The sequence below is a fragment of the Sparus aurata genome, chromosome 19 (genome assembly GCF_900880675.1).
Source record: "Sparus aurata chromosome 19, fSpaAur1.1, whole genome shotgun sequence".
In the NCBI taxonomy this organism is placed as follows: domain Eukaryota; kingdom Metazoa; phylum Chordata; class Actinopteri; order Spariformes; family Sparidae; genus Sparus; species Sparus aurata.
Genome location: NC_044205.1, coordinates 19,553,819 through 19,568,768, shown reverse-complemented (window position 1 = coordinate 19,568,768; position 14,950 = coordinate 19,553,819). Strand labels below are relative to the sequence as shown.

At 42.4% G+C, this 14,950-nt stretch overlaps 1 protein-coding gene across 3 annotated transcripts; it reads left to right on the top strand.

The window, feature by feature from the left end:
- On the top strand, positions 1–14,950 carry LOC115570065 (oxygen-regulated protein 1-like). 3 transcript variants are annotated; one of them, XM_030398322.1, is made up of 4 exons: positions 1–322; positions 5,059–5,712; positions 6,437–6,593; positions 6,996–14,950. In XM_030398322.1, the coding sequence occupies exons 2-4, from the start codon at positions 5,068–5,070 to the stop codon at positions 14,120–14,122; spliced, it is 7,929 nt and encodes a 2,642-aa protein (XP_030254182.1). In that variant the 5' UTR covers positions 1–322; positions 5,059–5,067; the 3' UTR covers positions 14,123–14,950. The 3 variants fall into 3 exon arrangements, with proteins under 3 accessions (XP_030254182.1, XP_030254183.1, XP_030254181.1); XM_030398323.1 differs by lacking the exon at positions 1–322 and adding an exon at positions 3,715–3,773; XM_030398321.1 differs by lacking the exon at positions 1–322 and adding an exon at positions 3,719–3,769.

Sequence of the window (14,950 nt, the reverse complement as noted above, 5' to 3'; positions counted from 1 at the left end):
GCTAACGGTTAGCTATCTAATAAATGCTAGTGAACCCTCCAACTAGTGTGAACAAGTCAACAGGAAATTTGTTTGGTAGGCTTGGCTTAATTGGCTAAGGTTAATGCTCACATTAGCCAAAGGCTGATGAAATCTTTGTATCAGATATGTGCCTGAATTCAGCTATGCTTTTATATGTCAGCTATGTCAGTTATATGTCAGTTAAGGCTCACTGTTAGCTAGCTAATTAATGCTAGTTAAGAATTAACAAGGCCTTATGTTAGCCTAGCAGTTAACAGACAATTTCAAGCTTGCCATAACGTGGTTCACCAAGCAGCATAAGGTAAGCAGTCATTTAAAACAAATTACATCAGATTAATTCAAAAATATTTTTAAGGAAGTAGGCCTAGCAAAGTGGCTAACATAATCATACTGGCAGCCAGTATGGCTGGATTCAATGTGGGTTATCCCTCAGTTTACTAGCTAATGTTATAATGTTACTGAAAGTACATTGAGAGATTAACAAACTTTAAGTTTACGGTTAATAAATGTAGCTCAGTTTAAGCTATGAGTTATGGTAATTGCCTTTACTTTGTATCAGTGTCTCTGTGTTCCTATTTCTTAGATTGCAGAGGAACCGTACTTTGTCCAGAGTACTTTATAAAGTATAAAGGGGTATAACCAGTGAAGAAACCCAAGAAAAAATACTTTCATACTTCAAAATGTGCTTAGTTTTTTTCCACCATTCAGCAACAAGGAACCTTTTTTTTAAAAAATGTTTGCTTTTGGTTAATTAAAGCCGATGCTGTTGAGAGAACAAAGGGATTAAGAAAGTGAAAATAATGTGAAAACAATCGCCACTGCTCCCGATTGTAATTACCAAGAATCGTGGTCAGTTTGAGTGTGGCCTAATTGAATAATGGTCATATCAGTGAACGAGTGGGGGGTGCGGAGTGATTTACCGCACAGAGAAGCGTGCTTATCTTTCCCTGTGTCCCATGCAGGAAACACTGGGATGTCACCAGGCAGATTAAAAGCTTGGCACAGCTGATACGGAACGCTCAAAATGGATGGGGTGGGGACCTCTGACTGCTGTGCGAGGGGTTTTGGCGGGGAGGGGACAGGCGGTGGTGTGACCTTACGAGTCCTGTTTGGCAGCGATTCATTCAAAACCTGGGAATTCCAGTGGAAGTTCAGAGGGGAAAAAAAGACATCATGCCACTTGAATGGAATGTTTGATAGTAAGCATATTTTGGGTGCGACGTCTGCCAAGCCTCATTTTTTTTAATGTTACATTCAACTGCCCTCTAGGGAAAAGTGGAATTCATCCAAATGGCCGTACATGATTAAGAAGTTCAGAAGAATAGAGAGTGATTTTTGGGGGAGCAAGAAAAGTTCAAAAGAGGTAATATTTGCAGGGTCAGCTGCCTGACTTCTAATTGAAGCGAATGTTTAAAAGTGCTGCTGGTAGTGCAGCTGTATCACTCATAATTGAATTCCAGACAGCTGCGATGCTTGGAATTTTAACCAGTTCTTACAAGGGCTACAAAACAAGCCGGGCATTTTTTTTCTCTGAATGACACTACAGAGGGCTAAACGCGGCGCGACATCAGAGCAAACTGCTGTTATTTGCTATGCAGCCACGTATGTATTTCTGCCCTTTTGTGCGCGAGCCGCCGAGACTCTTTTGCCTCTCGAATTGAGGCAATATATGCAGACTGAAGAGAGGTGTTTGATGGGAACACAGGCAGACAGATCTGGAGGAGCAGCTGCATGGAGGACGCTGGGCCAAATATAGAAAGGGGACAAGGGCCAAAACATATCACACATTTTTTCCCATTAACAGCATAGGTTTGAATCTAACTTGGCGCCAATTAGTTGCAGTATAGGCGCAAGGACTTATAAATAGAGCATGGCAGGGGTGACAATACACCCGGAACGCAGAGACAGATATCTCTGTCATGGCGGCGTGTGATTTCACGTGTAATCATGTGAAGGAAAAATAACAGTCTTCATATCACCAGCTGGTTCGTTATAACTCGGTGACGTGGAAGGTTATGTGACAATTGTAGCTTCAGACATTTGCTGCTGTTACCTGTCACGCTACTCTGAGGCCCTCAGCCGAGGGGCCTATTTTCAGTGTGATTTGGGTATGTTTGGCAGGATCCGCGCCGCTGTTTCGGTGTGACCGGCCGTTTTTCAATCCGCCTGGTTTCAACGTTTGCTTGTTTCTTATCTCTGCAGCGTAAGGGCTGGAATGAGGGGCATGCAGGCTTCGGGCCTACCTGTTTACTCTGAGGGCTTCCTCCATTGTTCCCCCCCACCCGGCTTCCTTTCAAGGATTTTTCACATTTTTGTGCTCGTTGTTGTTTTGGGAACAGGTCATGGGCTCGGCACATGGGAGCCTCCTGTGGCATTCCTGAATCTCTGTCTGGTCGGGCTCAGCAGGAATTCTTTCCTACAGCACATATCGTCTCCTCCGCACACACCTGAGATATTTTTATGGCTGTAAACTAAACAGTATGACAGAGTGTCATCACTTTATCCTTTTATACTGAGCTGAAACCTGATAACTTCTGTATATTCCTTTGATTCCTTGACTTCAGCCCCAGGTTTACTGTGGAATGAAGCTATCCCTTGTCGACTAATCCCTTTCACTACAGGAATAGACTCAGTTTTGGTAACTGTTATGCAACTCGTGATAGGTCATGGTTAGCATATACATGGCCGGCTAATTCCACCAGTAATACGCTTCAATCTAATCTCATGGACTCCACTACCCTTCAAAACTTGTTTGTATTTCTAGAAGATGTGTGTATTTCTGTAGGGAGCAAAGAAGGGCTTGCTATTAAGGGAATGTGTAATTTTTAAGTTTAATACAGACGTGTACAGTTTACACAGTCTCAATTAGAAAGACAAATCTAATTTCTGATTACGTTTATTTGAACAACATTTGATAATAATCAATCTGATTTGTCATTATTTATAGTTAATGAGTATGATGTTCACTCTTTTCATTGAAAACAAGTGCTCTTTTCCGAGGGTCCTGCTAATGTAGAGCCCCTTAATCCTTATTATCTAAAGAGGTCCTGAATGAGATTACAACCAAGCGTGTATATTACAACTGGACACCGACTTACCATCTGCTGCTCCTTTTAATACGTCTTACCTTCTGCAGGTGGAGCATTGGCCTCTTATTTAGGTATCAAATAAAAGCAAAACACAAGCACAAAAACATCTAAAGATGGCAGATTAAATGGTCTAAATCACTTTTAAAAGTTGGCATCCGTCTGATAGTAACTTCTTTTACAAAGACGAAGGAAGCGACTCTTTAAATGACAAAAGTTTTAAAATTATTTTTCTTAAATGTATTTTCCACTTGTGACTTTTGCAATTGTTTAAAAATTAATAATCAGATTTATTTAAAAATAAATGGTTTGATTCAGTGGCACACTGACAGGAAAACACTTTTAAACAAATGTATATTTAATTTATAACTTAAAAAAACATACATATAAATAATAAATCTCAGGTCCTTGTTCCACTCCTTTGCTCTGCTATGACAGCTCTACATGCATCTGTGCGACACACCTTTCTGAAGAGGATTTCCAGGCACTGCACTTGCAGTGGAGATTAACTTTAAGCAAAGATTAAGCAAATTAACCGTGATGGTGTCTCCCGAAATAAACTGTTGCTGTGCAGTTAGTTGAACAGCAGTCATCATGTCGAGCACGGAATAACGTTTCATGGATCTCTCTCTCAAAGCGGTTGGGAATTTCATGATGCCGATGTAAGTGAGTTCACTTTGAAATCTGCCAGTGTTGTGTATTTGTTTAACTAATTTTACTGCCTTCAGTTATTGTCTGTAGTTATGTGTTACAGTTGCAACATTAGAAGTGTCATGAACTTTGCACTAGATGTTGTTTTGTTTTGTAGCCACAAAAACTACAAATGTGTTTATATACATATATATATATATATATATATATATATATATATATATATATATATATATATATATATATGTTGGTGTCTTGACAAGGAATACTATTATTGCCAACTAATCAAGTTTGATTTAATCAGTTTAAATGAATTATATTCTGTAAGTTATCACTTCATTTTTACATGTGAAATGCAGAATAATTTAGCAGTTCAGTGTTTCGAAAGCTTTGATTGAATTATTTAAATTGTTTTGAGGCATATGTTATCTGATCCAACAAAACGTGTCTGTTTTCGTAGATCATATCACTCAATTCTTAAATACTGTTGTGCACATTTTCGTCATTATACTGAAATGTGGTATAAAATACTTAAGATGCACAAATGATTGTGCTGCTCTGTCAAACAGTTCCGTATTATTGTTCTCAGCTGTGTTGTTTAAACCCAGGTAATCAAATAATTAGAGATGCCATTCACGTGGCAGGTTTCTCAGTAGAGAGGTCATGTTGCCTGATGTCCACAGCCGTGAGAAGTAAACAGCATATGTTTGCAAGACGTCATTAAGCTGTTTGCACATCATTAATTATTTAAGATGCCTTCAACAGGGTGTTGTGTGTTGACCCAATTACAGAATCCTATGAACGCAGATGTTGCTTTTTCATAAATCATAAACAAACCCTGTTTTATTCTTCTCATTTGTATTTGTCACTGCGTCACTGACAGTAATCAGGGTTCAATAATACACATAACTTTGTATATTTATAAAGACAAAAAACAAACAAAAAACATGATCTGTGAAGATTATTGTTAAAAAATGTGTTTTATGTGTTGAACCAACCTGAGGACCTTTTGGACCTCCTCACTATTGACGCTCTGCTGCGAAGGAATCAAAAATATAATTGTTTCACTGTTTACCATTGACCATACAGAACCTCATATAATCAGCACTAAAGGTAGGGAAGGTTTTTTGGAGAAAGATAGTTGAGTTGTCAATTACCAAGGATTGCGGTCTGAATTTTGGGCTGAATACCGACCCAAAGCTCGACAATCAACTATCTCTACAGGATCATCTTCTCTAACTTTAGGCCTGTTTCAACTAAGTATCCAATTCTTGACTTCTCTTTTGCTCCACCTTTTTAGCCAATCACAATGATGAGTGAGACGGGGCTTCGGAGGATCCGCCCTGAGCAGTCTTCAGGGAGTGGGCACTCCTTTGGCACCCCACGCCACCCGAGCATCATCGACCCGATCCTATCAAAGCGGGTCTGCTTCTACAAAAGTGGAGATCCTCAGTTCAATGGTCTGCGCATGGTCATCAACAACCGCACCTTTAAGACATTCGATGCGCTCCTGGACAGTCTCTCTAAAAAGGTTCCCCTGCCATTTGGGGTGAGAAACATCACCACTCCTCGGGGCATTCATGCGGTCTACACTTTGGATGAACTGGAGGATGGCAAATCTTACATCTGCTCTGACAGCCGTAAAGTAAAACCTATCAACTTGACACTGGCCAGGAAGAAGCTGCCGCCCTGGTACCATGCCAGGCCTGTCAGCTCCCGTCGTCGGACTGTAAAGCAGGCCAGGTTTTTCCCCGGCCAGAACCTCCACAAGAAGAAACCAGTGGTTGTACGCACACCAAAGAAGCTAATGGTTTTTCGCAACGGGGACCCAACAGTCAAACACATAGTGGTGCTTAACAAGAGGACTACTCCCACTTTTGAATCCATCCTGGAATATATTTCAGAGCTGATCCAGTTCCACATTGTGAAATTACACACATCTGATGGCAGACGTGTGAGTGTTCTCCTCTGTCAACACAACACAATACATTTCTAAGAAAAAAAACAGTCTGGACTGACATCTTACTAAAAAACACCATAATATATTCACTGAACCTTCCATTCTAATGCCAAGAAATCAAAGACGTCACAAAGGGTGAATGACAAAGCAGTTCAGGCCCAATCTGAAATCTAGAGGCACAATTTAAGTACAGCTTCACCCTGCAAAATCATGACAATGTTCTCATGTCTTAAGAATCTATTTAAACAAATACATAGAGTGCAACATTTTTTTACATTGTAAAGCCCTTTAAGAATGCATTAAACCAACCAAGTAGAATGCAAATATATATTTTTTTAGGTTTTGGCAACATTGTTGTTGACTAAGGACTGATTTAAACCTGGCCTGTAAATAGCCGTCACATGAGGAGAGAAAGTGGTAAGCTCCTTTAGCAACTCTCCCTAATACTCAGAAAGGCATTCTGGGATACTGTACAGTAAGGCTTTAGGTCAAGGATCTGTTGTAAATAACAACCCTGCTGGTTTTGCCAAGTGCCCCTACAAAAAATAATAATTTAGATTTGTCATACATATATAAATATATAAATCTGCAATCACATCACTCCCTTACATATGTAGATTCAATGTGAATAATTGTGTTTCTATTCTATTCTATGTAAGGCTGTCTCAGTGAAATGCCATTGGAGTGACAAATCCTTTTATTTTTCTGTCTACTGCAGGTGGATGGTCTTCCAGGCCTGATATTGTGCTCTGGTATTGTAGTGGCCTCAGGGAGGGAGCCCTTCAGGCCTGCAAACTACAATGCACAGAAATCACCAGCACAAGCCCTGCTGCCTACCAATCGAATGAGACTCAGAAGACTAAAGGCTTTGAACCGTGAGTCCTACTGTTTCTTAAATTGTTTTATTTAGTTGATGAGAACACTTATTCTCATTAATAGACCCTTATCGTACAGCACGTAGCGTGTGTCTGCAGTAATCTACCTGCTCACATGGGATGAAGATTGGGGAAGTGCTGAGGCAATGATATTACACATAATACCATAGATGACCTACATACACTGTCAGCTAGCTCTCAGCTATTGTTCTTCATGAGCTTTGAATACTTGTGCTCATGTTCTAACTTTTCTTTTCTCTCTCTTTCTCCTTCCATGCTTCCTGGGTTTACTCTTCAAACTGCCTGCCTATCCTCTTCAATTCTTACCTGAAATATCTGGACATTTTCTACTTTTTTCAACATAAACATATGTTGAACCTGCTCTTTCAATTGGCTGAAAAGGTAAAAAGAGGTCTCTAATATATGCTCCAATATCAAGAAAATTCTCCCCTTATTCTGAGCGGTACATTGTGAATCGGATCCATAACTCCATCACAGAGAGTTCATGCGACCTACCCAGCAACCACACAAACTCTGCGGAGATGGAGTCGGGTCGTATGCTGGAGTCAGTTGCAGAAACGGAGGGTGACACCCGCCTTAGCGATGGAGCTGCAGGGCAGGACAGCCTGCTGCCCACGGACGACGACATTGAGAAGTCCTTTCGAGTGAACCAAGATGGTAGCATGACAGTGGAGATGAAGGTGCGGCTGACAATCAAGGAAGAGGAAACCATCCATTGGACGACCACTCTGTCACGCTCAAGTGTAGCCAGTCAGCTTAATGTGACCTGTTTACCGGAAGCAGAGCAGGACATCAGCTCACTAAAATCGAACTCACTGGATTTACAAAGTCCTGCCGCTTCTATTGACACCATCAACAGGGACAAAACTGAGGATAACAATGATGAGGATCCACCATCCCTGGGCACTGGAGCTTTGAGTCAGAGTGGTAATGAAGAAGACCACATCAAAGTACAAACGGACATTGTGTCCCCCAGGAGAGTTCCTACACCAGGGCACAAGCAAATTAGAAAACAGCAAGCCTCTGTGGAGAGCATCACATCAGTAACGGCAGAGGGGGCTCATGAGGGCATGATTGGCTCATATTCCTACAGGGAGCAGACAGAATATGGAGCCATGACCGAGCAGTACTGCATGGTCAAACAGAGTAACACCAAACCAGTGCCCAAACCCAGAAGACTTGGCTCTGTGGATGCCAACAATATCAACAGCAGGAATGTATCCACAATCAAATCAGGGATGGCTGAAATCCTACAGATTGAATCCAGCAGAGAGGAGGTCACGGAAACCGTTTTACACATATATGAACAGCAGACCTGTCACGATAATTTCCTTGCAAATTTTTGTGGACAAAGTATGTCTGCTTCTGGGATTCCTTTCTGCAGGCCAGCTACCTCAGGATCCGGACAGCTCTCCTCCAATAATGACTTTGAACACGAGTCCTGGAGACCATCAACAGCTTCTGAGTCAATTAGTATCTGGAGAACTGAGACCATGTCAGTAACATCTGATTCAATATTGCCCTCACTGAATACAGGTGCAATTAAAGGAATGAATGTCCAGCAACAATTCCCAAAGCCCACTCATGGCAAAGTCAAGCCCCAACAAAGCGAGGTCAATAAAGATAAGAGAGTATCCTTAAAACCCAAAGTGATCAACAAACGTGTTGGTCGGCTTATGTCACCCAGGAAAAGACAAAAAGAAAATTCTGCTCAAGCTGCCGAAAAACGTAAGAAAGGGAAAGTGAAAACTTTCTCCAGCGCCGGCTTCATTAAGAAAATTTATGGGAATAAATCAAAATCACCTAAAAGCATGATGAAGCTAAAAAAGGGAATACAAAAAGGAGATGGGAGCGTTGCAACAGGAAGCGCACAACAGTCGGATGATATAATAAAATGTATTCTTAAAGACCCAAATATACCACCAGCAGTGAGAGAAAATACAAGTGAGACAGTTTTTTTGGAAAAAATCATGCTTAATGTTTCTCCAAATGACGGAAACCAACAACGGGGAATACTGACACGACAGACATCAATGCATCAGGAGAAAAAGAACGAAAACGAGTCCTATGATGTCAACGAAACCATGTCACTGCCTGCTCTTAACTCCTGCAGCTCTGTTACTAACGAGTATGTGGAGAACTGGCTTGAGAAATCCCAGACAAACCCCACAACCTGTGAAAATGAGAAAAGTAGAAAAGCAGCAGATACTCTTGTTCAAACAGAAAATGCTGAGTGTGGAGAGCCCGAAAATAAGGATGGCTTGATCACTGTGGCAGAGAAGGTAAAGTGTTTGGAGCAGGCATCAGAAACACAAACATGTCAAACCCTCAAAACTGACCTTCCGCCTGAGATGGTACGAAGAGCTTCTGTCAAACAAAGAATCAAGTCCTTTGAAAAAAAACTGTCATGTCAAGCAACAGAGAAAAGGACAGGCAATCAGCAGGTCGCCCATAGTCATACAACCATTATAAACACAGAAAACTGTAATAGTGTAGCTCAGAATAATGTAGAAGAAATAAGGCCTCTCTCACAATACTACTGTCCTGAAACAATTCCACCAACTGATGAGACCTCAACACAAATGCCATCAGGCAGTGAAGTAGAAAATAAATCAAGTTCAATCAAAATCTCACTTCAAAAAGCAGAATCTTCCAACTCATTTACGATGGACCTTCCATTTCCACCACCACCACCTGCTGAAAACTTAGAGCTATCAAACACTGAATACTGCACAATGGATGTACTTTCAGCTGCCAGCAGCCCTTTATACAGACTCTCATCAGTGAGCAGTCAAATGTCAGATAATCATCCATTATCCATCAGTCCTACATCTGACGATGCCATATCACCTACAGACCACACAATGGAAATTACAACATCAATTCAGGCTGACATTCATTCCACGCTGGAGGAAGAACCATTACCAAGAACTCAATCTATTAAAAGGGCCCCTTTGGTCAGTAATCTGTCTTTTGACAGGAAAATGTCTCTCAGAAAGGCTTGTGTGGATAAAAATGCTTTATGTACGGATGCCACCTCAGAGACAAACACATCATCATCTACTCCCATCAACATAGGGGATGACAATGTGTTGCCAAACAGCATCTGTTCAACAAGAACGCAACGACTGAGTGAAATGCCACTAGAAGAGACACAGCAATCAAACAGCTTCTTAGATTTGAAGAATAGTCCTTCATTTTGCACTTCAGCATCTCCTACTAGTTTGACGTCTGAAGAGAGAATGTCATCAGCCAGTATTTTATCAAGTGAGGGTCAACCAGAAAGTGATCTTTCATTTAAAGAGACACAAACAAGTAAAACACAACTTTTAACTCAAACGGAGAAAACACCACTAAAACCCTTGGTGAAAAAAGTCAAACTTGTGACCAGTCCTTCTCCAGAGAGAAAACCCCAAACCAAGAAAGTCTCCACTGAACTTCCTCACATCTCTCCAAAATTATCATCAATATATAACCATCCACCTGATAAAACTATGTCACCAAATGTTGGAAGACGAAAAAATGTGACACCAGATGCTAGCCCCTCCACTGAGAGAAAGCACAAGCTTTATAATCCTAAAGTGCAAAAGAGATCCTCCCCGTATTCTCAGTCTCTGGACATGGCATCACCGCCTGTCAAACAAAAGTCAAGTAGAAAGTTGCTCTCCAGAAATCTCTCCTCAGACAACACATCCAAGCCGACAGTCAAGATTCAAAGGAGAAAGTCATTGGAACGAAAGCATTACCAAACATCACATTCAATGAAATCAGCCGAGCTGCACAAAACACCAACATGTAACACAGCCATGCCATTGGAAGCTGATCTGAGTGATGACAAGGTGAGCAAGGCAGATGACCTTGTAACACAGAGACCCAAGACAAACACACAGGTGATGCCAGAGCCGTTAAACACCTTAAATCAGCCCAACATGAAACCTGTGCTGGAGGAGATTTGCTACTCGATAAAGTCAATTAGACAGATCACGCAGAACAAACGTCCATCGTGTCTGGAAAAGTCCAACAGCCTGCCTGACTTCTCCTCTCATGTGGCCTCTACGTTTGGCTCATCATCTAAAGCTCTCCTTGCTTTCTTGTCGGTGATGACCCTTAAGGAAGGTATAACTAACCTAAACACAGATGAGCTGAATGCAAACAGCGTCAGCTGTGCAGAGGCTTTAAAAATGATCGATTCTCTAAGAGAAATTGCCAGCATTGAGGATTCCCACATATTAAAAGACAGTTTGTCAGATTTACAAAGGTCGGCTTCGAAGCAGCTACTGCAAAGTTGGAAGGGCTTTCAGGAACTCAGCGAGAAATGCAAGAGTCGCAGTTCAACACCGAATGACTCAGAGCAAGGAATCGTAATCGAGGCTAGTCCTGGAATTGATGAAAATGTGATTGATGAGATCATGGACAATCTTGGCATACCTGAGGAGCTCAAGGAGGAATTGGCCTCCCTTTCAGCGGATGTCAACAGTGACAGTGACAGTGACAGTGACGATGAAGAAGTTATGTCAGCCAGGATTATTACAAAAGTGGAACTGTCACCAAAAGACAACAACGAGACCAACATATCCCATTTCTCTACTGAAGCTACTGTAAAGGTCACGGAGGTCACTCAAGATGAGAAAGTTAATGTCAATGTGAGCGCCATCATTAAACAATTCACAGACATTAACCAGCCAAAACCATTTAGCACCAGTAGTATAACAGAAACCAAGAAGAACAAACCAAGTGCAACTAAAGACGAGCACAGTGAACCAAGTGATGAGCAGATAGATGAAGAAAGGAATCTCAGTAGTACAGTATTGATGGTAGAAGAGAATGAAGAAGGTGTGGAGTCGTGTAGGGACGCAGTAAATCAAGAAGATCAGCAGCAGCAGCAGCAAGGCCACAATGAAGATAAATCAAACCAAGAAATGGCAAGCATGAGTGGAGATGTCAGCACAAAGAAAAATCATGACCAAGACAGGTTTAACTCTGAGGTAAAGGAGAAAGTCATGGAAGGTGATCAGCTGCAGATGCACAGTGAGGAGAGCGTGAGTATCTCCGAGAATGAGCTTACTTACGATAACGACTCAGGTTCAGAACAGGGAGGGCAGAACAAGACAAGTGCCAATAACGATTTAGAGCAGAGAGTCAGCTGTGAGCAAAGTGAAGCTAGCTCAGAAGCAGGTGAGCAACATAGTTCAGAGGAGGAATCAGACATTGAATGTGAGGGTATACGACAGGAGAGCAGGGACAGTGAAGACTTGTCCAACCCTGAAAGTCACTCTGAGGAGGAAGAGGACGAGCAACCAAGCTCTGACTACTATGCAGAACTAAATGTACGAGGGAAGGGAAGAATATCCAGCACGGAGAGTCAAAACAAGTCTTTGTCAGAGGAGGAGCAACCTGACGTTGAGAAAGAGCTGAGCAACAAAGACGCTTCCCCTGCAAGTCCATCTAACTCAGTAGGAGAAGAACAGCAGAGTCAAGCAGGCCCTTTAGGACTGCATGCAAGTGTTGACGAAAGCACAATTCATTCAGATGTAGAGGAGCCATCTTCAGAGGAAGAGCAGCCCGAGGTTGAATGTGAAGAACTCAAAGCCGGCAAAATCAAGGAAAGTTTGTCTTCCAATAAGGAAGAGCAGGAGGAAAAGCACCTTAATAAACTTGAGGCTGAAAGTAAAAAACTCAAGGTTATCATTGAGGAAAGTTTGTCTGGCAATGAGGAAGAGCAGGAGAGCGTGGAGGAGGAAGAACACCCTGATGATCTTTCAGCAAAAAGGTATTCAGAGTTAAAGACTTTGATAGAAGAGGCAGATGAGGACAAGGTCAGTTCAGACGATGACGACCACTATGCTGATGAAGCAGAAATTTGTGATGAGACAAAAAGTCAGACTACTATAGAACTAGGATACTTGATAGAAAGTCAGGATTCATTTACCAAGAACAACAAAAGCAGTTTGATAAAGTCTGACCGACTAGCAAAGCGGTACAGATTCAGTGCAGATGAGGACAGCGGGAATGACCACAGCAGCTGTGAAGAACATGTCGAGGCAGAGCAACCAAAGGTCCGAGATGAACAGACCAGCAGCTCAATTGAGGAATTAAGCTTATACGAAAAAGAGTCTAGCTCAGAAGAGGAACATGAAATTGTGGACAGATACATAGAGGAAGGCTGCACAGAACACCAGGAAGCTTCAGTGGAGATACAGTCTGGAATTAAGAATCGTGAAAATGTCAAGCCATTATCTGAAGAAATGGTGTCCCAGTCTATCGCAGAGAGAGTACTCCTTCTAGAAAAGCAAGTTGCCGATGCCCAGACGAGGAAGAACACAAAAGAACGTTCTCCTGTGAGACGTCTCTCACAAAGACATGCCCCGCCTGAGCCGGACCGCGAGGACTCACCCTCTGACCTGCCCACATCTGACTCTGCACTTGGCTCCCAATCAGCTCCTCAGTCATCGTTATCTTTCAGCTATGATTCCAGTGGCGTTATAACCTCAGAGCCTGAGGGCAGGGTCAGATCCATCAGGGAAATGTTCCTGGCAAAGAGCACCACAGACATCCAGCATGGACATTGTCGTTTCCAAAGTCCAAGGACGTCAGAGTTTCCCGAGTTGAGAGCAGAGACCTCAGCTAGTGGCGGGTATCAGTCTCAGAGTTCAAACGAGCTGTCAAGCGGTGAAGATGACTCAGCGCGGAAATCCATCACTAAGGGCTTTGTGAGAAGAACAATTGAAAGGCTTTATGGAAAGAAAGATGCTAATCCTGATGAAGAAGAAGGAGAAAGGCCCCCATCTGCGCCAAAACAGAAAAAGAAAGAACATTCAAGCATTTTCTCTCCCTTCCACATAGCCCGGTCCAAAGCCGTGTCTGAGTTGTCCTACTTCAGTTCCACCAATGCACTGGACACCTTCACTGAAGCAACACGGTGCATCGCTTTCAATACGCAGGTCGGGCCTGGAGACAGTGTCACGATGGATGGCGAACAGTGGCTCCTGAGAGAGAACGCACTGATCAGAAAGTCACTTTCAGACCCTGTGGGAATAAACAAAGCCTTCATGAACTCTCCTCAAGGTGAAAAAATCTGTAAGGACACAGAAGAGAGCACACCATATTCCCTTTTCAGCACAGCGTCCGAGCTGGAGGACAAGATGTCGCTTCCAAGGAAGTGCACCTACTTCTCTTTGCCCCATGCTAGTGACTCAGATGCATGTCAGGATGACTTGAGCACAGTGAGCAAGAGCAGTGTGAATGGTGACAGCGTCATTGACACAAAGGACAATCCAGAGGACACCAAAACCTGGGCAGAGAGGAACGGCGCGCTGCCCGGGGTTGGTGTCACTGACTTTAAGATGAAGGATAACAAAGTGCACCCGCTGGTAGAGCCTCCGCCTGTTGGTGCGGTTGTAGTTGCGCAGCCTGGCAGAGGTCAAGGTGTCATGAGCAGGAGGCTTCAGGAGCCTGACATATTGGACGAATTGTACGATTTTTGTGGTCAGAATTGTCCCATCCTGTGAGGACATACCTTTAACCTTTGTAACTCAAAACCCCCAAACAAGGACTGAGGACTTTCTTTTGTCTAAATAACTGTACATTGTTGGGCTACAGTATAATATCTTGTCTCTGGTGCCTAAAGTTTGAAGTTGCCATAGCCTTGGCATGATACACTATCATATGTCAACTCATCTGAGCTAACTGCCGAATGTGTAACAATGTGTCACAGATGCACAAGCCAATGGATTAACATTTCTTCAACCTTCATATTTTTACCGTCTAAGTTAAGCTTGTGATCGAGTTGTCGGTTTATGCTCCTCGTTTCATTTAAAACTAGCGGATGTGTAACATCACATCTTGAATGTGTATTTGCCACGCACTCTCCAGAGCAGCTCTCGTCTTCTTATGGGTTTGCCTGTCAACAGAACAAGTACCCAGAGAATTACTGTAATCTTGTTTTAAACTCTGTGTTTAAACCGATCAAGTCCCTCGCAGATGTCAGGCAACAAGGCCAATCCCCACCGCACTGAGTGAACGGGTCAGTTTGTGGTCACAGCTTGAGTTCGGGCCAAATCGTGCCGTTTCTTTTCTTATGGACCTAAAAAGCAGCTCAGAACGAAACAGGTTGTGTGCAGATTGTAGAACTTGTCAGTAAGTACTCAGTGTGGTGCTTGATTTGTTGTTGTTTTGTCTATTGTTTATTGTATACATTTATTGATTTTCACCAGGTCACCATAGCTTCAGATGTATTTACAATATTCTGATGTTCATAATTAGGATAAATGGTTTTCAATGTGGCAGCTGTGATATTTTAAAAAAAAGGTGTGTAAGAATAAAAGTGTATTTACAAA

Coding starts and splice junctions, on each gene's coding strand:
- LOC115570065 (XM_030398322.1), top strand. CDS start 5,068: ATGATGAGTGAGACGGGGCTTCGGAGGATCCGCCCTGAGCAGTCTTCA. Junction 5,713..6,436: donor ACACATCTGATGGCAGACGT/GTGAGTGTTCTC, acceptor TGTCTACTGCAG/GTGGATGGTCTTCCAGGCCT. Junction 6,594..6,995: donor AAGACTAAAGGCTTTGAACC/GTGAGTCCTACT, acceptor TTGGCTGAAAAG/GTAAAAAGAGGTCTCTAATA.